This window comes from Procambarus clarkii, chromosome 78 (assembly GCF_040958095.1).
Source record: "Procambarus clarkii isolate CNS0578487 chromosome 78, FALCON_Pclarkii_2.0, whole genome shotgun sequence".
Taxonomy (NCBI): Eukaryota; Metazoa; Arthropoda; class Malacostraca; order Decapoda; family Cambaridae; genus Procambarus; species Procambarus clarkii.
The window spans coordinates 21,149,893-21,171,852 of record NC_091227.1 but is presented as its reverse complement, the minus strand read 5'-3'; the positions used below and the strand labels follow the sequence as shown (position 1 = coordinate 21,171,852).

The 21,960-nt window shown below is 44.7% G+C and overlaps 1 protein-coding gene across 3 annotated transcripts; it reads right to left on the bottom strand.

Moving 5' to 3' along the window:
- Positions 1–5,331: 5,331 nt before the first annotated feature.
- LOC138357398 (glycosyltransferase 1 domain-containing protein 1-like) lies at positions 5,332–21,579 on the bottom strand. Of its 3 annotated transcripts, none has more exons than XM_069314201.1 (8): positions 21,517–21,579; positions 18,535–19,132; positions 16,197–16,353; positions 15,567–15,725; positions 13,815–14,225; positions 12,910–13,037; positions 11,682–11,815; positions 5,332–5,711 (listed from the first exon to the last, which is right to left on the bottom strand). In XM_069314201.1, the coding sequence occupies exons 2-8, from the start codon at positions 19,020–19,022 to the stop codon at positions 5,476–5,478; spliced, it is 1,713 nt and encodes a 570-aa protein (XP_069170302.1). In that variant the 5' UTR covers positions 19,023–19,132; positions 21,517–21,579; the 3' UTR covers positions 5,332–5,475. The 3 variants fall into 3 exon arrangements, with proteins under 3 accessions (XP_069170302.1, XP_069170301.1, XP_069170300.1); XM_069314200.1 differs by lacking the exon at positions 21,517–21,579 and adding an exon at positions 21,138–21,509; XM_069314199.1 differs by lacking the exon at positions 21,517–21,579 and adding an exon at positions 21,191–21,509.
- Between the last annotated feature and the right edge of the window lie 381 nt (positions 21,580–21,960).

The following is a 21,960-nucleotide window of genomic DNA, read 5'->3' as shown; positions in this document are numbered from 1 at the left end:
TTTTTTTAATTAAATGGTTTAATGTAGCACTTGTGTTTCTGACGGTTTGACAGCATTGTAAAAATAGGAGTTTTTTAACATTATGTTTGTAAGGCTTGCGGGAGCGATTTCAATTTTTATGTGTATGGTGAGACCTGAGATTGTGGTGAGGATATGGTGAGTGTATAGTGAGTATAGTGAGAGAGTTGTGAAAGTAAGGATATAGTGTGGGTGAGGGAATAGTGAGAAATAAGAGTATGCTGAAGATATGGTTAGTGAAGAGTAAGAGAGATATATGTCTGTGATGAGTATATGGTGTATATATTGTATATTTATATAATACACAAGGTGGGTACCTGTGTATTGTATTATACACCTGTGTTCTGTATGGTGGGTAGACAATGGTGTATAGTGAGAGATATAACAAGGGGGGGGGGGATATAGTGAGAAGTGTGAGTATAGTGAGTTTATGGTGAGGGGTGAGTGAATATTCTCAGAGTATGGTGACTGTGAGTGTATAAGTCTCCTGACTAACTCATTACTCACCTCTCTCTCATTACTCACTGAATCCCATCCTTTGTTTGCTCTTTCTCTCGTTGTTTACTTCCTAACCTGTTTATTTACTCCCTGACCTTTTGTTTACTTTCTCCTTGTTTACTCCCCGTTATTTACGCTTCCTCTCCCGTTGTTTATCCCTCTGTTGTTTCGTGTTTCCCCTGTTGCTAACATCCTAACCCGTTGTTAACTCCTGTTGTATTTTATTTCTGATTTTTGTTTATTATTATTACCGTTTATCCTAGCATCTGTTGTTTATCCTGGTGTCCGTTGTTTAGCCTGGCGTCCGTTGTTTATCCTGACGTCCGTTTGTTTATCCTGGCGTCTGTTGTTTATCCTGGTGTCCGTTTGTTTATCCTGGTGTCCGTTTGTTTATCCTGGTGTCCGTTTGTTTATCCTGGTATCTGTTGTTTATCCTGCCGTCTGTTGTTTATCCTGACGTCTGTTGTTTATTCTGGCGTCTGTTGTTTATCCTGGCGTCCGTTGTTTATCCTGGCGTCTGTTGTTTATTCTGGCGTCCGTTGTTTATCCTGGCGTCTGTTGTTTATCCTGGTGTCTGTTGTTTATCCTGGCGTCTGTTGTTTATCCTGGTATCTGTTGTTTATCCTGCCGTCTGTTGTTTATCCTGACGTCTGTTGTTTATCCTGGTGTCTGTTGTTTATCCTGGTGTCCGTTTGTTTATCCTGGCGTCTGTTGTTTATTCTGGCGTCTGTTGTTTATCCTGGTGTCTGTTGTTTATCCTGGCGTCTGTTGTTTATCCTGGCGTCTGTTGTTTATCCTGACGTCTGTTGTTTATTCTGGCGTCTGTTGTTTATCCTGGTGTCTGTTGTTTATCCTGGTGTCCGTTTGTTTATCCTGGTGTCCGTTGTTTAGCCTGGCGTCCGTTTGTTTATCCTGGTGTCTGTTGTTTATCCTGGTGTCCGTTTGTTTATCCTGGCGTCTGTTGTTTATCCTGACGTCTGTTGTTTATCCTGGTGTCTGTTGTTTATCCTGGTGTCCGTTTGTTTATCCTGGCGTCTGTTGTTTATTCTGGCGTCCGTTGTTTATCCTGGCGTCTGTTGTTTATCCTGGTGTCTGTTGTTTATCCTGGCGTCTGTTGTTTATCCTGGTATCTGTTGTTTATCCTGCCGTCTGTTGTTTATCCTGACGTCTGTTGTTTATCCTGGTGTCTGTTGTTTATCCTGGTGTCCGTTTGTTTATCCTGGTGTCTGTTGTTTATCCTGGTGTCCGTTTGTTTATCCTGGTGTCCGTTGTTTAGCCTGGCGTCCGTTGTTTATCCTGACGTTTGTTGTTTATCCTGACGTCCGTTTGTTTATCCTGAATCCTGCCCCTCCAGTGAACCATCCACAGTGGTTCTCAGCGGTTCGGACAACGTCGGCCCGAGGCGAGGGTTAAACCGGTTTCCTGTTGAGTGAGCACATCCCTTCACTGCTCCGTAGAAAGCCCTAAACCGGTTCTTAGAGGTTAAACCTGATGGGAAAGATGTGCCTTCCTGTCTTGCTCACCCCTGATAACACCGCCACTCAGAACAATGAAGATGGTGCTCATATTCACTGCCACACAGGACAGTGAAAAATGCTGCTCATATTCACTGCCACAAAGGCCAGAGGATCGCCTTAAGACGATCTAAACTGCATATATATATATATATATATATATATATATATATATATATATATATATATATATATATATATATATATATATATATATATATATTTCATGAGGTTATAGTCTGCTACATTAAACAGAATACATGTTTGAATTTACAAATTTGTAAATGTACCTTTCTGTGAAACTGCAACGCAAAACCCTCCATGTACTCCACCCCCTCCATCCTCCTACCAACCTCCCTCCACCCCTCCACTCCCCTCCCCCTCCGAACACACGAGAGTTCGAACCCTCGTCACGGCCCTTGTGGATTGGTTCGTCTTTATAAATGTTAATATTTATTAAAGCATTTAACTCAGGCAAATCCCGATAAACCTATGAACGTCCCGTACCACAGACCAGTGCGCTTGCAAAGTTGGGCGAGGCTCTCTATCCACCAAGCATCTGGCTATTTATCAAGGTATTTATTTATCAATCTCTTCCGCGTTCTATATAATCATCTCAATGTTTTTTTATCTCTATTTGAGATTATTATTCATATATATATTTTTTAATTTTATTGGTTCACTTTCTCATCCACTTCTTCACTCTTTCTCCCTTATCCACTTCTTCACTCTCACTCTATTCCTTAAGTTTCTGTTCCATCCGCTTACTCCATCTCGTTGCCTCTCCACACAACCCATGCCTCCTTCCCTCCCTTTGTCTCCCTCCCTCCCTCCCACACTCTCTATCCCTCTGCATCTACTTAGAACCTCTCCCTCTCTTCCTCCCTTACCCACAACCCTCCCTACGTCCCCGTCCCTCCCTCCTTCTCTACCTTCATCCTTCCTTCCCTCCCTTCATTTACCTGATTCAGAGCAGGGCATTAATTAGTAATCCAGGCCTTATCGGGGGTATTATATAGCCGAGGCTATTGTGGCCTCGGCGTCTCGGGTGTTGAACCCTAATTAGGTGGCTTCTGGGAGTGGGTGCCAAACAGACTGACAGATAGACAGGGAGATGTATAAATCACAAGGAAAATAAGTGGGTGGTAGACAGGTAGTAAGTAGACAGACAAGCAGGTAGACCGGTATTCCTCTCTACCTGCTTGTGAATGTGTATGTATGTAAGCCCTAGAAAGCAAAGGTACCAGAAAAGTGTTCGTTTATAAGCACTAGAAAGCAAAGGTACCAGAAAAGTGTTCGTTTATAAGAACTAGAAAGCAAAGGTACCAGAAAAGTGTTCGTTTATAAGAACTAGAAAGCAAAGGTACCAGAAAAGTGTTAGTTTCCAAGCCCCGAAAAACAAAGGTACCAGAAAAGTCTCCGTTTAGGTTTACCAGTCTCCGTGGTGTAGTGGTGAGACACTCGCCTGGCGTTCCTCGAGCGCTTTGTCATGGGTTCGTATCCTGGCCGGGGAGGATTTACTGGGCGCAAATCCTTAACTGTAGCCTCTGTTTAACGCAACAGTAAAATGTGTACTTGGTTGTAAAAACGATTCTTCGCGGCGGGGATCGTATTCCAGGGACCTGCCCGAAACGCTACGCGTACTAGTGGCTGTACAAGAATGTAACAACTCTTGTATATATCTAAAAAAAAACAAAAAACAAAAAAGTGTTGGTTTCTAAGCCCTAGAAAGCAAAGGTACCAGAAAAGCGTTGGTTTCTAAGCCCTGAAAAACAAAGGGTACCAGAAAAATGTTGGTTTATAAGCCCCTAGAAGACAAAGGTACCAGAAAAGTGTTGGTTTATAAGCTCCGAAAAACAAAGGTATCAGAAAAGTGTTAGTTTCTAAGCCCCGAAAAACAAAGGTAACAGAAAAGTGTAGTTTTCTTAGCCTTGGGAAACAAAGGCACCATAGGTTAACTAAGCCTTATCAATAATACTAAAATGTGGTTGTACAAATACTCTACGAGGTCATGACTAGAATCAATTTAATAAGACTGCATAAATGTCTGAAATAAAGTTTTTAAGGTCTATGATTACTAATTATAGCTGTTAGTAATAATATTATCTGAAGAGTATATAGCAACGAAAAGTGTGGTAATTATGAGGAGAAATCGCTACTAAAGTGATATAATATAGTACTTGAATAGGATATAAGGATAAGGATACTGGGTTATGAGAACGAATTGAAGGAACAGTGCCCAACCACTTGGACAATCGGGTATCGAACGGCGACCCTACTTGTAACATCGAAATTAGATCAGCGGAAAATGTTTCTGTGTTGAGTTAGACAAATATATTCTTGGAAGGAGTTAGATACAACAGGCTAATGTATCTTTTGTTCTATATTGCTTTTATTTGAGCATATACAGTGAAAAGAATGCAACCAGACGGCGCTCCTGTAGCGGCTGGAATGAGGGCGGCCCTCCCGTAGAGGCTGGAATGAGGGCGACCCTCCCGTAGAGGCTGGAATGAGGGCGGCCCTCCCGTAGAGGCTGGAATGAGGGCGACCCTCCCGTAGAGGCTGGAATGAGGGCGGCCCTTCCGTAGAGGCTGGAATGAGGGCGGCCCTCCCGTAGAGGCTGGAATGAGGGCGACCCTCCCGTAGAGGCTGGAATGAGGGCGACCCTCCCGTAGAGGCTGGAATGAGGGCGGCCCTCCCGTAGAGGCTGGAATGAGGGCGGCCCTCCCGTAGAGGCTGGAATGAGGGCGACCCTCCCGTAGAGGCTGGAATGAGGGCGGCCCTCCCGTAGAGGCTGGAATGAGGGCGGCCCTCCCGTAGAGGCTGGAATGAGGGCGGCCCTCCCGTAGAGGCTGGAATGAGGGCGGCCCTCCCGTAGAGGCTGGAATGAGGGCGGCCCTCCCGTAGAGGCTGGAATGAGGGCGACCCTCCCGTAGAGGCTGGAATGAGGGCGACCCTCCCGTAGAGGCTGGAATGAGGGCGGCCCTCCCGTAGAGGCTGGAATGAGGGCGACCCTCCCGTAGAGGCTGGAATGAGGGCGGCCCTCCCGTAGAGGCTGGAATGAGGGCGGCCCTCCCGTAGAGGCTGGAATGAGGGCGGCCCTCCCGTAGAGGCTGGAATGAGGGCGACCCTCCCGTAGAGGCTGGAATGAGGGCGGCCCTCCCGTAGAGGCTGGAATGAGGGCGGCCCTCCCGTAGAGGCTGGAATGAGGGCGGCCCTCCCGTAGAGGCTGGAATGAGGGCGGCCCTCCCGTAGAGGCTGGAATGAGGGCGACCCTCCCGTAGAGGCTGGAATGAGGGCGACCCTCCCGTAGAGGCTGGAATGAGGGCGGCCCTCCCGTAGAGGCTGGAATGAGGGCGACCCTCCCGTAGAGGCTGGAATGAGGGCGGCCCTCCCGTAGAGGCTGGAATGAGGGCGACCCACTCCAAAAGTCTCCATGTGGGACCTACTTCAGCACCCGTTGAAGGACCTTCAGGAGTCCGACCCTCTCCTCGTGAAGGGAGTGGCGGCTGGCGACCAGGTCCCTGGCGGCGGCGACAAGGGCGCGTCTGAGAGGGACGTGGCGGAGCAGGGCTTCGAGCCCCCGAAGAAAGCTGTCGGGACAGGAGAAGAGGAGGCCGGAGTGGCCATGGGTCACGACGGAGGCGTTGCCAGGGATGTCTCGAGCCAGCACGGGCGTCCCTGGGGGCGGAAGGACGCAAAGGGTGTTAATATATGAATGGTGAAGAAATATAGATGAAATGAATCCATGTATAAGGGAAAGAACCAAACAGAAGACTTTAAGTAATCCACTTACGAATCCTCTAATTTTTGTTTTCTCAGTCATGACGGCTTTATTGACATTTATTAAACCGTTTGTGAACTTTAGGCGTCACAACACGAAGTTATTTTGTTATTAATAGCGTCGTAGTGTTGCGGAGCCCATAAGGTTAATATAAGTAAACAAAGCCGGCATGATTGAGAAAAGATGCACAGGTTTAGTAAGTAGTTGTGTAAATTCTAGCCACAGTTACGATCAGCTATGATCTGAGACATATATGCTTGCTGAATGGAGACCACAAGGGTCTATTGAGATGGCACAACAACACCCCCTTCTTAAGTGGTGGGGGTGGTGTTGTTGGGGTTGAGGGGGGGTGGTGTTGTGGGGTTGAGGGGGGGGTGAGGTATTGACAATTGTGTAACTAGCTTCACAAGACTGTTATTTGCTTAACAAAATGAACTGTAGGGTTCAGCTCTTGAACCCGTTATGTCTCTATGTAACAACCCCCCCCCCCCTCACGGAATGGGGATAGGGTGCATAACAAGTGACTGCCTACCAGTCCGATTCGTTCTCTCGATTCAACACTCCGTAAAAAAAAACACAACTCCTTTTTGCCTAGCCAGAAACGCACGCACCCAACCAACCTCCCTAACCTAACCTAACCTAACCTACCGATACCTTAACGTACAAAATGAGACACATTTGTCGACAGTACGAGCTAAATCTGTCAATTTCTCATTCATACGGGTATGAATGAGAAATTAGCAATACAGTATTGGAAGCCATCTGTCTGTATATTTTCCTAATGGATAAGATTAGCTTTTGAGGGGTCAATACGCCCTAGTGAGCCACACAAATGCTTCTGTCAACTTGTAATACGTGTGTGAAGATATGTTAAGACGTTCTTCGGATAAACTAATGGATTCGTGACCCCTACGTGGTAATTACGGCCTGTTTGGGGTAGCACGAGTGACCTCTGACCCTCTCGTAGACGGTTGGAACAAGTTAGGTGAGAAGGTGGTGGAGGCCAAGACCGTCAGCAGTTTCAAAGCGTTATATGACAAAGAGTGCTGGGAAGACGGGACACCACCACGAGCGTAGCTCTCATCCTGTAACTACACTTAGGTAATTACCTGATATGACCTCTCGGATCTCGTGTGACCTCTAACCTCATGACCTGCTATGATCACTGACCCCATGTGAAGATATTATGAGAAAAAGCTTTTAAAGAACTAAAAAAGAGTGGTCAATATAACACAAGAGAGACACGCCATGAACAATATCCAGCAACCAAAAAACATTCTGTCTCCTTGAAAAAAAAGACATGAAAAATATACGTTGAAAAATATTCCCCGGCAATATATTTCAATTACCACTTGTGAAGCTGGCGATACTCGTGGCCTCCGAGCCAGGCCGGAATGGTGGTAAAATGTTGAAAATAACTCGATGACTGTACCTTGAGGTGCTTCTGTTGCAACACCAGCTGCCGTCAGCGACCACGAGGCTGTCTGTGCAACGTCTGTCATCAATGGGCTCATGGCTGCCCTTGCAACATGTCATCAATGGGCTCATGGCTGTCTGTGCAACGTCTGTCATCAATGGGCTCATGGCTGGCTTTGCAACATATGTCATCAATATGCTCATGGCTGTCCTTGCAACATATGTCATCAATGGGCTCATGGCTGCCCTTGGAACATCTGCCATCAATGGGTTCATAGCTGCCCTTGCAACATGTCATCAATGGGCACATGGCTGCCCTTGCAACATGTCATCAATGGGCACATGGATGCCCTTGCAACATGTCATCAATGGGCACATGGATGCCCTTGCAACATGTCATCAATGGGCTCATGGTTGTCCTTTGCAATGTCTGCCATCAATGGGCTCATGGCTGCCCTTTGCAACGTCTGTCATCAATTGGCACATGGATGCCCTTGCAACATGTCATCAATGGGCACATGGCAGCCCTTGCAACATGTCATCAATGGGCACATGGATGCCCTTGCAACATGTCATCAATGGGCTCATGGCTGTCCTTGCAACATATGTCATCAATGGGCACATGGCTGCCCTTGGAACATCTGCCATCAATGGGTTCATAGCTGCCCTTGCAACATGTCATCAATGGGCTCATGGATGCCCTTGCAACATGTCATCAATGGGCTCATGGCTGGCTTTGCAACGTCTGTCATCAATGGGGACATGGCTGCCCTTGCAACATCTTGTCTTTAAGGACCACATTATAAAATAAATTGCAAAGATTGTTTTTATTAAAGACTGAACATCTGAAGATTATAAACAGAGAAAATACATAGATCGATAAGAATATATATCCTATAAGGAGGTGGGTGAGAAACTCATTAGGCAAACTAGAGACTCAAGAGCGGCCAGTTTCCTGTTCTAGCGCCTCAGTGTCGCGATCCAGAGAGGAAATGTTTGCTGTATCTTAGGCACGCACCCAGCCTCCGAAGAGCTGGATGAGGTCTTCCAGCAGTGATTGTTATGTGTGTGTGTGTGTGTGTGTGTGTGTTCTGTAAACTGTAACACAATGCAATGCTACTAATTATCATTAGTCCAATATTGGAATCTTTGGCCGAGTTATAATTCACAACAACTACAGTTGTTGTGAATGCACCCCACAACAGTTGTTTAACTCCCGGGTACCTATTTCCTGGTGAAAGCCACCGTACCCAACCGTATCTGTCCCGCTCGAGGATCGAACCCAGGATCCTAGGTTGTGAGCCAAGGACACAGGACCCATTTATATACAAGTTCCTTTTAGCCATCTTCAAAGCATCACCTCCAGTTCAACGACGACTCGTTCAATCCTTATATCTCGGAATCCTTCGTTTGACACCGAAGGTAAACAAAGAATTTTCACTTAAACGAAGAGTCTAGGTGGACCCCCTCTCCCTATCCTTGTGGTTCTTGATGGAACGCGCTCAGCCCTCGTCTGTGTTGACGTTCGTGGAAGGAAAAAGGATTCGCGGATCGGTGAGTTCTTTTGAATCCGGCTATTTTCCCTCACAACAATGCTTTCAAAACTTCCTTGATGTCGCTGACTGGCAAAAGGTAACTGGCGGGATTGCAGTCGTACACAGTCTATATAAATGGATTTATTTAAGTTCCCGAAAGTGGTTTTTGGCGTTTCTTTAGTTCCAGGGAGAGATGTGATGTACTGACTCGGAGAATTTGTTTTTCTGGTATTTGTTTAGGGATTAAAGTTTAAAACTAAAATGTGATGTGTATGGAAATTGTTTTACTTGCGTATGGAAGTTGTTTTACTTGCTTTTGGAAACTGTTTTACTTGGCTCCAAGGGTTTAAATATTGTTGCTGCTTTTACTGCCCCCACAACTCCAATCACTTGGCAAGATCCCTTGTACTACCAGCTGTCAAAGATTAAGATTCTTACTGTTGTTACAGGAGAAACTACTGATTGTCAAAGAAGTGGGTCGAATCCTCTTGTTGTCAAAGGACTCGTAGATTGCTCCTGTTGTCAATGGTGTTCTAAATTTCAACTGTTGTCAAAGATGTTCTAAATTTCAACTGTTGTCAAAGATGTTCTAAATTTCAACTGTTGTCAAAGATGTTCTAAATTTCAACTGTTGTCAAAGATGTTCTAAATTTCAACTGTTGTCAAAGGAGAAATAGACTACTCATTTTTGTCAAAGGAGCCACAGATTCCTCCTGTTGCCAAAGAAATAGAAGAGTCCTCTTTTTTTTGTCAAGGGAGATATAGATAATTCCTGTGCGTCAAAAAAGTCGCAGATTACAACTGTTTCTCAAACAAAATAGAGTCCTTTAGCCTTCTTTTTTTCCAGATTAGTCGTAGTCGCTCCTTAACACAATAACACCAACACGTGCCAGTGGGGGTTTCTTCCCCTTCTGATCATCACTGGTGTGTAGGGCTTCGTTCTCCGTATTAACCCAGATACACCTCATGTGTAGTGACACAAGACTAAGAAGTGTTTAAACCACAGTTCTTACATTATTACATTATTATTCTCACATTAGTTTGTGGAAAACTTTCTATAACACGAAGGCAGCCGCACCTCTTGTGAACAACAAAATTATATTTCTACAGCTGGATATAGAAACCTTAAGTCTGTCCGAGGTTAGAGACTAGATACTTAGGGGCGAGCTTCTCCCAATTTTTTACCAATAATTGCTGTATGGTACCTGCCCAACATGGATGGGTCGGGATTTGCGTCAAAGAAAAGAATACTTAGAGACACTGTGCTAACTTCACCCCTCACCAAAATCTCACAATACCATGTGGCTCGACTTTAAATTATTATTATTATTATTAATATTATTATTATTATTATTATTATTATTATTATTAAAAGTGTCATTATTGTTGGTCATATCAGAAACTGTAAGCACTGATCACGCCAAAATAAAATAAAAAGTCTAATCATGACACTCTTTAAACCCCCAAAAAAACTTTTAACGATATGTTTTCCATTAGACTTTATGGAATGTGTGTTGATGGAGCAACTATGCGAGAAAAGATCTTAGTGTTGAGATTAGTGATATTGTAGCAGACGGAGAGGGGAAAGGGGGTTAAGACAGGGAAAGAGGAAGGAGGGAGGATTGATTAGTTGTGAATCTTAGTTAATACACTTTAGCGCTCCCGGCAAACGAAAAAAAAACTTCTGCAAAGTGCTCTCAGCGTTTCGGGCGATCGAGCGGCAACACTGAAAAGTGTATACTCTTTTCACTGTCCTGACCTTAATTTTCAATGTACGTAGTTCATTTTTGTACCAATGTGTTTGCAATAGAGTGTTCTAGAAGAACATATGTATAAAATGTCACACAAGAATGCGTTAAACCGGCACCAAATAAAAAACCTACGTCGATTACACTCGTCGTGTCAACAATACAATAGTCTTACCACGAAAATACAATACAATGCCGTTCTCTCAAGTAGGCCATGTGGCTGTTATAGAAAACGAAAATTTCATGGCAAACATGTTCATACTATCCCCAAGTCGATCGGATAAGAATTGGATTTTATAGAAATATTTGTTCATCGGTCACGTAAACACGACGTCTGCTCGCATTCAAGAGAAAAATATGTCGCTAAAGTACGACCGCGGGGCGCGAAAGTGATATGTAAAATTATATTAAGTATCGGGACTGACCAATTTAATAATTTCAATGACTGTTGATAATTGATCAACAGTCATTGTTAACTTTTTAACAGTGATTTTTAATAAGTATCAATGACTGTTGATAATTTCTTATTTTATAAGCAGTCGTCGTTCAAGCTGGCCTGCGGCCTGGTGGCCGCCTGGGAAGGTTATGGTAATTATGTTTTCTGTCAGTTCCGGCAGACAGTATGTGTGTGTTTGGGTGTTTGAGTGTGTTTGGACATATTGAGTGGGGGTGTACTAGGGTGTATGTGTGTTGGAACGTATGTGTTGGGAGGTGTTTGTGTGCTTACAAGGATATTTGTGATGGGTTGTATAGTTGTGTATACTAGTGTAGATGTGAGTGCTTGTGCGGTGTGTTTGTGTGTACTCACCTAGTTGTGCTTGCGGGGGTTGAGCTCTGGCTCTTTGGTCCCGCCTCTCAACTGTCAATCAACTGATGTACAGATTCCTGAGCCTACTGGGCTCTATTATATCTACATTTGAAACTGTGTATGGAGTCAGCCTCCACCACATCACTGCCTAATGCATTCCATCTGTTAACTACTCTGACACTGAAAAAGTTCTTTCTAACGTCCCTGTGGCTCATTTGGGTACTCAGTTTCCACCTGTGTCCCCTTGTTCGAGTACCCCCCGTGTTAAACAATTTATCTTTATCTACCCTGTCGATTCTTCTTAGAGGAATCGACATGTGTGTGTGTGTGTGTGTGTGCAATCAAGTTTGCACCACTCACCCAGCATCATGGCTTCCAGCAGGGCAGACGGCATACTCTCTGACGTGGAGGAGTTGACCATCACTGTGGCACTCTTGATGAGAGCCTGACACTCTTTCGGGGCCAGACTGGGGGCCACTCGCACACCACTCGACCTACGCAAATAAAAATTACATTTAAAACACGAGATGTGTCACAAGAGATGTGAAAAGATGATGAATACAATATCAGCATCACTACCACCACCATCACCACCATCACCACCACCACCATCACCAGCACCACCACCATCACCACCAGCACCACCACCACCACCACCATCACCACCACCACCAGCACCACCACCATCACCACCACCACCACCACCACCATCACCACCACCACCACCACCACCACCACCACCACCATCACCACCACCACCACCACCACCACCACTGATAAATATTTTTTTTTATTAAAAGTTGGGTACTAAGTTTCTTTAAATCTGACAAATTGAAAATTAATTGACGATACTAATTACACAAAGCGGTCACAATGGTGTCACAGCAAAAGTTCCCTCTGGAAATGAACCTTAAAATGCACAAAACTTTACAAATAACTAATTGGTGGTTAGTAGAACTACATAATAGGGTAGTAATTGCCTGAGCCAGTCACTGGTCTCCAAGGTTATTCAACCCCTCCCCCCCCCCCCTTCCCCCCTTCCTAGAGGTTTCCAAGACTTTAAAAATTGTAAGCTATTGATTTTAATTGAGTAATTACTTCTCCTCGGGTTTAAGGGTGATTTAATCGTGAGTTTTGGAGACATTTGTGTTTCACAGATGCTGTTTGTTATCATTGGAATTGAAAGTTGTGGTTGAATATATCTCCAGATAATTGCTCGTTCGAGGACCGTACTTGTCGGCAATTAAGACGTATCAATTTACAGAAAAAAATGGAGAATTTATGAATGGAAAAAAAAATTTATGGAGGAAAAATTATTGTAGTATGTTTCATTATACATTTATTGAAAGGAATGTTCAAGTGATTTTTAATGGGAGGAAACATGTGATTTTTGTTCATGTAAATACAACATACATATTCGGTTGGTGATACACATCAAAAATACACATCATATCCGGAGGCAAATACAGTAATTTATTTTTTCTTTAGAAACTAAGAGGTAAATGTCCTCCATACATCCTCACTTTCCTTCCGCCCAGTCCCCCACACGCCCTTCCCACCCACGTCCCCCATCCCACCCACACACTACCTGGCAGCGTGGGCGTAGACCCTGGAGGCGTAGAGGGGGTCGAGTGTGGGGCCAACGATCACAAACCTGCCACAACCACCTCTGGCCGCGTGCCAGCCGCTCCAAGCGTCCACCACGAACAACACATCCTGCAGGAAGGAGGAGATTATAAGAGGTGCCTTCTCAGGGTCCTCCTCGGGGCTGGAGGAAGACCTCGACGCCGCTCGTTTTGGGTCACGATGAACAGGGCGGAGACACACACACACAAGTCTTGGGGATGTGAAGGGAAGCTTCATCTCGTCTTAAGGAGCTGAATGAAGTTCCAAGGCTTTGGGAGATGAAAGATTCCCCACGTCTTAGGAGGTGAAAGAAGTCCTCAACGTCTTAGGAGGTGAAAGAAGTCCCCCCACGTCTCAAGAGGTGAAAGAAGTCCCCTACGTCTCATAATGTGAAAGAAGTCATGTTGGCCAGTGACCAGCAAAGACTTGCCACAACCGAAAGGTCGCGGGTTTGATTCCCGCGGCAGGCTCTCACCTAATGCTTATGTTCACCTAGCAACACATAGTTAACTGGGAGTTAAGCAACTGCTGTGGGTTACATCCTGGGGAAGGTCAGTGATCGCCCCGACACTGGAAGAAATCATAGTTTCAAGCATATGTATGAAAAAAGCCCATGATGATAGAGTTATGATAATTAAATAGCGGAGCCTAACAGCTATCATGCAATCCCCTCATATAGTGCTGGTGGTAATAAACACACACACACACACACACACACACACACACACACACACACACACACACACACACACACACACACACACACACACACACACACACACACACACACTTCATGTGTGTGTGTACATTCTCAGGCAGTCTTGAAGTTTAAGAAAAATTTAATTTAAAAAAATGTAAAAGCCTTACTTTTACGGGTCTCAGACCAGCAACCAACACAACTAAGGGCTGGAATTTTTCCGGCAAGTCTTGCTTTTCTACTTGGGAATTGGCATCCAGCATAGTTCCTTTGGATATTTCGCCTAGTGGACTATTAGACTTCGCTGGATATTGCATTAGTTTCTCTTCAAAAATACATGTTAAAAGGTTTTCTTTCATCTGGTTTTCTTTGAAGTTGTTCGAGTTGTTTAAGGGAAGACTGATGTATTTTTCTTTCATGGGGCTCTGTGAAGATTCGGACGTGACATACTTGTTCTCCGCAAGATAATTTTCATGGGCGTCATCCAGCATCCTGAGGTAAGACGAGACCTCGAAATCGGGAGTGGGATCGACGATGACTGCTTGTGGTATAATGGAAATCACTTCCGGATTAACCAATGGCTGGAAAATAATGACAGAGCATCAGATATGTTTCCTGACTTTGGGAATAATACACGCTACAGTTCTAATATTATGAAGAAATACAGAGCGCCCTTATTTTGTTAAGCAATCATTAATATATTTTATCCTCTGCTACATAAACTTCATCATCTGCAAATATTATTAAATATGACAAAAAGGGTGAGATTAATGATTCGAGCACGAATCTTCTCTACTTGTCTTCACATAAGAAGGATGTTGAAAAATTTACTCTGCAAAGTTCATTTAGCAGTTTTGTAAGACCTGACGCTAAGAGATGCGTCAGGTCTTGTCAACATTATCAAAACAGTTCGAATCGTTACAATTTTTTGTGCTGTCGGATATATAGTTGGAGATGAGGTGAAGGTTGTTGCTTCAGATTTAGCTACTCATGACGAAGTGTCCATGTAGCACGGGCTATGGTGAGCCCGTAAGAAAGCCCGTAAGATTACTTACAGTTATGAGGTGAAGGTGAAGCACCTCGCTTATGGGCCAATAGACCCATTGCAGCTTATCAATCTCTTATGTTTCCATGATGACTGGGGGGCAGTATATTGTATGTTTCGTCGTGTTAGCGAAGATGGCAGCGAGTAATTTGGTGTAAGTTAGCTATTTCTAGATGGTTTGATTTGTTTTATGTATAATACCTCGCCAATGTCCAGTCTTCTATTGTACATTGTCGCTGTATTAGTCGAGTATTTTGGTGTTGTTTGTCAGGAATATCTCTGGTGATGATCAAACAAACTTGTAACCATTTGAACTCTTCCTTTGATAATGTTGACAAGGGTCAATGAAACGCATCTCTTGGTGTGTTGGTGTCAGGCCTTAATTATGTAGCAAAATGAACTTTGCAGAGTTAATTTTTTCAACATTCTTCTCGAATGAGAAAAACATAAGAAAAATAGTGAAGATTCGTGCTAGACTCATTGATCTCACACTTTGTCATATTAAATAATATTAATATATAGATGAGGCTTTTAGATTTCCGTGTGAGCCTAGTGTAGGTGTGGAGGACTCTCTCAGGTGTGGCGGACTCACCCAGGTGTGGCGGACTCACCCAGTTGTGGAGGACTCTCTCAGGTGTGGAGGACTCACCCAGGTGTGGCGGACTCACCCAGTTGTGGAGGACTCTCTCAGGTGTGGAGGACTCACCCAGGTGTGGAGGACTCACCCAGGTGTGGAGGACTCACCCAGGTGTGGAGGACTCACCCAGGTGTGGAGGACTCACCCAGGTGTGGAGGACTCACCCAGGTGTGGAGGACTCACCCAGGTGTGGAGGACTCACCCAGGTGTGGAGGACTCACCCAGGTGTGGAGGACTCACCCAGGTGTGGAGGACGATGCGTCGCACGTCACTGTGGAAGGCCAGCAGGTGGGAAGCTGCCAGCACCACCTGGGTCATCAGCTGCACCTTCGTCGCCTCCTTCACGCACTCGTACACGTCCGTCCCCCCGAACACCAGGAGGTAGGGCAGCCCCATCTCCTGTTACGGGAACGTTAGAGGGTTCAGCCGTCTTGTACACCACTCCTATTGCTTACACATAGGTCCTCACGGCCCAGTGGATAGCGCTCTGGGGCCGTCGTCCTAAGAGGTCTGGGCTCGCTTTCCAGTTGAGGCAGAACAAAAAATGGGTGTTGTTTCTTTCACTTAATACCTAGCAATAAATAGGTACCTGGGAGTTAGACAGCTGCTGTATCATGTGTGATAGAGATACATATATATGTAGTAGATATGATAGAAGAAAATAGGGCAGGATATTAGACATCCGAAGGTTTGAAAGGCTAGCTCCAAGCCCTCCTGCAGGCACAATATACACAATTTACACACACACACTCTCTCTCTCTCTCTCTCTCTCTCTCTCTCTCTCTCTCTCTCTCTCTCTCTCTCTCTCTCTCTCTCTCTCTCTCTCTCTCTCTCTCTCTCTCTCTCTCACACACACACAGCAAACTCTACCTTGCAGGCCAGCAGGACACGACCCGACCTGTAGGCATGAAGGCCCACGACGGCGACGATGTTGTTCACTCTGACCAGATGCTGAAGTGAGGCGAGGTGAGGCAGGTCGTCCGGGTCCTGGTCCAAGGCTCTCCACCCCAGGGCCTCCACCTGGCGGCTGGATAACAAACCAGTTGCTATCACTAACACTTTCCTTTTTTTTTTTTGGAGTCAATATACATATGTCAGTTGAATTTATTTTAATCACATACATTTGTACATTATTATTTCGTTGTATTTATTTCTGATTGATTTATTAGTTAATAATTAACTTGTATAGGATGGGGTAAAGGGTGCATAATAAATTGATAGCATATATGGGTCATTATTTCTTCTATATTTCTTTAGATTGAGTCATATGTTGGATTATTTACATGTACCTGTTTCATTTACTGTTGTGTATGTAAACTGAAAAACAATGGAAGAATCATGTAAATAAAATTATTATAATAAGTTCGATATACAGGTGATTAAAGAAACAACTTCGGTTCGAATCCTCCTCACGGCCCTTGTGGGTTTGTTCATTAAAGAAACAAATTGTGTTACATAAAACATTAGCAACTTATGTATGGATTTGGTCGAAGTCTGCTGAAACTCATGGTATTTTGTGCAGAAAAATGTGTTTTTGTGGGAGAGCGAATGGGCTCAGTGGTCGATTAAGGCAGCGTCTGGGATGCTCTCGGACGCAGGTTCGAATCCTCGTCACGGCCCTTGTGGATTGGTTCAGTGAGTGGTTTGATAATGATATAAGTGGTAAGTCACTCGCCTGGCGTTTCGCGAGCACTTTGTCCTGGGTTCGTATCCTGGCCGGGGAGGATTTTCTGGGCTTCAATTTCCTAACTGTAGCCTCTGTTTTCCCAACAGTAAAATGGGTACCTGGGGCCAGATTCACGAAAGCACTTACGCAAGTACTTACGAACGTGTACATCTTTCCTCAATCTTTGACGGCTTTGGTTACATTTATTAAACAGTTTAAACGCATGAAAACGTCCCATTCAGCTGTTGTTATTGTTATAAACAGCCTCCTGGTGCTTCGGAGCTCATTAACTGTTTAATGATTGTAAACAAAGCCACCAAAGATTGAGAAAAGATGTACAGGTTCGTAAGTTCTTGCGTAGAGCTTTCGTGAATCTGGCCCTTGGTTGTTAAACGATTTGGCTGGGTCGTATTCCGGGGAATATTAAGATTAAGGACTTGCCCGAAACGCTATGCGGTGCTAGTGGCTGTACAAGAATGTAAGAACACTTGTATATATAAATAAATGAATTAGTTAATTAATGTAGGTGAACGCCAAGACGGCGTGTTGCCTCACTGCTTGTTCAATATATTTATGAATGGTTAATTAGGGATGTCAAGGTTAATTATTTTCGTTGGTGCAAGGAGGTATAAATTTTCTCTGGTATGTCGGAGGTGGCCGATGTTTTTCTTGGTGTGCGCGGAAAGGTAGCAGTTTTCTTTAGTGTGGGCTAAGAGGCAACAAAGAAAACCAAAGAAAACCTCTTAGAACAAACCAGAGAAAACTACTGTCTCTTAGCATAAACTAAAGAAAACTGCTGCCTCTTGCATAAACCAAAGAAAACTGCTGCTTCTTGGTGTAAACCTCTCTCTTTTTTTTAGATATATTCAAGAGTTGTTACATTCTTGACACAAACCTGCCTCTGGTTTATCTCTGATAACTCAAAAGGAGCATTCTACACCTGGTTTAACGAAGCTATAAGATACTATAAGATCCTGTGCAGTGTTATTTTAAAACCTGTAAATAGTATCGAACATTGACTGTGTTAAACGTGTGGAAGAGAGTAGTGTCAGTTCCTATTGTGATGTTCAACTTGAAGTGTTCAGTGTTAAATGTGCTCTGAGTGAAGGGATCCCTAAGTGCTCTGACCATACCAATTACTATTTTATCTAGACTCACCACTCACCACAGTCGACCTCCAGACTCACCACTCACCACAGTCGACCTCCAGACTCACCACTCACCACAGTCAACCTCCAGACACACCACTCACCACAATCGACCTCCAGATACACCACTCACCACAGTCGACCTCCAGATACACCACTCACCACAGTCGACCTCCAGACACACCACTCACCACAGTCGACCTCCAGACTCACCACTCACCACAGTCGACCTGCAGATACACCACTCACCACAGTCGACCTCCAGACACACCACTCACCACAGTCGACCTGCAGATACACCACTCACCACAGTCGACCTCCAGACACACCACTCACCACAGTCGACCTGCAGATACACCACTCACCACAGTCGACCTCCAGACACACCACTCACCACAGTCTAGCGAGGGTGCTAGCGTTGCCTGTCTCCCTTATCTTATTCTTGCCTACAAGCAGTATCGTAGGTGGTGCTGTCGGTGGTTCCATAAGCAATGTTATCGCCGGTTCCTTAGGCAATGTTGTCGGCGGTTCCTTAGGCAATGTTGTCGGCGGTTCCTTAGGCAATGTTGGAGGTAGTCCCCTAGACATCACTGTGGATGGTTCCTTAAAAGGCTCAGATGTTTCCTTTGGTGGCATAATGTTCCTATGCAACAGGAACGGCAATGTGTCACCCAGCGCTGGCTTCGTTGAAGGGGTATGGCTCTCAGACTCCAGTTTATCTGACCCAAAGCTTAGAATTGGTGGACCAGCAACTGCGGGTGATGATCGACATGGCCTTGTCTGCCATACAGGTTCTCCGCGGGTTCTCTCAGGGCGTGTAGGGAAGAGGCTTCGTGTTGGGGACACGTCTGTAAGCCCTGAGGACTTCAGTGTGGCTTCCATCAGTACCCAGTGCCCCACGTGGGTATCCGAACAAGACGCTGACCTGAGCCTCACCAGTAACTTGCAACTCCTGTCTTAGCAAGCCGTTAGTTTGAGTCTTACATGTTATCCTGTAAACCACGAAAGAAAGAGTCTTATTTACACAGAATAGCTAGCGTCATTGTCAGGAGAAAGCGCTAAGCCAGTACGACTATATAACACTTGGAAGGGATGCAAGTACAAGGGTCTGGGATATGAGGAAAGAGCGAAGGAACAGTGCCTAAACACGTGGACGATTGGAGATCGAACGTCAATCCTGAAAGAAGCGAGACCGCCGCTTTGCCGACCACAGCAGGTAGATGAACCGTTTGCATAGATTATCATCGCCGACTTTGATATATGCACACAAGACTTAATTAGGCCTTGTGTGCAAACAGAGATGATTTAAAAAATAGAACAAGGGGAAGGGATAAAAGCACTCGGACTACAAGAGCAATATTTTAAACATCGTTTGTGACTATTGGCTTATTATTCTGGACCGAAAGAATCAAGTCGTGTGAAAGAAGAGAGGTGATTGGTTGATGAAGATTAATCCACTCAAGAGGTGGCATGGTAAATTATGGTGTAAGTCTTTGACTTTTTTTGTTTGCATTTTTGAACTTACAGTTTTAACCTGAATTATTTATATACTTGTCTGTTCGTGTGAAAACCTGTCTGTGTGATAAAGGTTTGTCAATAGTCGATTGCCAATAGACACAATCGACTTGATAATGGTCCACGACGGACCGAAACGTCGTCGTCTCCTCAGCTTCTGCTGTATGGCTTGGTCTTCATGTCTTCAGCCTCGTTATTGTGACTCATTGTCTGCATAGTTAAGCACAAGACTAAATTGGAGAAGGTTTAACCAGGCATGGCACCAGACTGATACCCGAGGTGAGGGGTTATGAGTTACGAGGAGAGACTATGAGAACTGAACCTCATGTCGCTGGAATAAGAGTTAGCGAGACATGATCACCACATACAAGATTCTCAGAGGAATCGATAGAGGAGGTAAAGACAGTTTATTTAACACAGGTGGTACACACAACAAGGGGACACAGGTGGAAACTAAGTACTCAAATGAGCTCCAGAGACATTAGAAGGAACTTTTCAGTGTCAGGGTGCTTAACAATTTAAATGCATTTGGCAGTGATATGATGGAGGCTGACTCCATAAGTTTCAAATGTAGTTATGATAGAACCCAGTAGGCTCAGGAATCGGTACACCAGTTGATTGACAGTTGAGAGGTGGGACCAAAGAGCCGAAACTCAACCCTGCAAGCACAACTAGGTGAGTGTACACACACACACTAGGGTCTCGTGGCCCTTGCTTCCACGACTCTCACTCCAGGTACCCCAGGTTCGATTCCCGACCGAGACAGAAATAATTGGATACAGTTTCTTTCACCTGATGCCTCTATTCACCTAGTAGTAAGTAGCTACCTGGGAGTTAGATAATTAATGCGGTCTGCATGCTGGGAATGTGTGAGAGAAATATATATAATAGATATGATAGTGAAAATAGGTCGGAAGTCAGTGCATTAGATAACCAACGGTTACAAAGGTGGGTTCCAAGAGCTAACAGCTTGATCTTGCAGGCACAAATAGGTAGATAAACACACACACACACACACACACACACACACACACACACACTTCACACCACAGGTATGAAGAGCGCCTGAAGGAACTGTGCCTTACGACACTAGAAAGAAGAAGGGAGAGGGGGGGATACGATAGGAACGTATAAAATACTCAGGGGGATTGACAGAGTGGACATAGACGAAATGTTCACACGGAATAGTAACAGAACGAGGGGACATGGGTGGAAGCTAGAAGCTCAGATGAGTCACAGAGATGTTAGGAAGTTTTCTTTTAACGTGAGAGTAGTGGAAAAATGGAATGCACTTAAATAGCAGGTTATGGAAGCAAATTCTATTCATAATTTTAAAACTAGGTATGATAGGGAAATGGGACAGGGAGTCATTGCTGTAAACAATCGATGGCTAGAAAGGCGGGATCCAAGAGTCAATGCTCGATCCTGCAGACACAAATAGGTGAGTACACACACACGCCAACTCCCATTCTCTCACTTAACTCATTTTGCTCATATGAGCTTTTCTAATACCAAACTTCTTTCTAATACTCAACAATACTCGTTTCCAAATCCAGTTTCAGCGCACCAACGACCACATGAATGGGATGTAATCCCACACTGGACGCCTTCGAGATCTTAGCAAGGCTGCACCAGCAGTTTCACAGCACAACACAGCAGTCTCCAACACTCTACAGCTTGACAGCTTGACGACAACACTTTTTTCAAATCAACTTCAGAAATTTGTAATATTTTCGGGCACTCGTTTAATTCTGTGTAATTCAACGACAGTTTCCACGTCCGGAGCGAACCCAACAACACAGCGACAGCAACAACACCGCTAATGTACGATAATATCACCCCAACACACATATATACATACACCTCATCACACCCGAGGCGAAACTAAGGCATTCCCTCCCTTGTGGTCATCTCCACCCCACTCACACCCTCCCTTTCCCCCCTACCTACCTCCCTCCCTACCTACCTCCCTCCCTGCCTACCTCCCTCCCTCCCTGCCTACCTTCCTCCCTGCCTATATACCTCCCTCCCTGCCTATATACCTCCCTCCCTGCAGCCTAGGTCCCTCCCTAAACCCCACTTCCTTCGTTCCTGTTCCTCTCTCCACCCTACTTCAAATAGTCTCACCATATACAACTGTTTCCTCCCCCATCTCTCTCTCTCTCTCTCTCTCTCTCTCTCTCTCTCTCTCTCTCTCTCTCTCTCTCTCTCTCTCTCTCTCTCTCTCTCTCTCTCAAAACAAACCCATTGTAGCTTCTTTTTCTAAATAAATGATTATTATTATCGTTATTACGTTGTGGCAAAA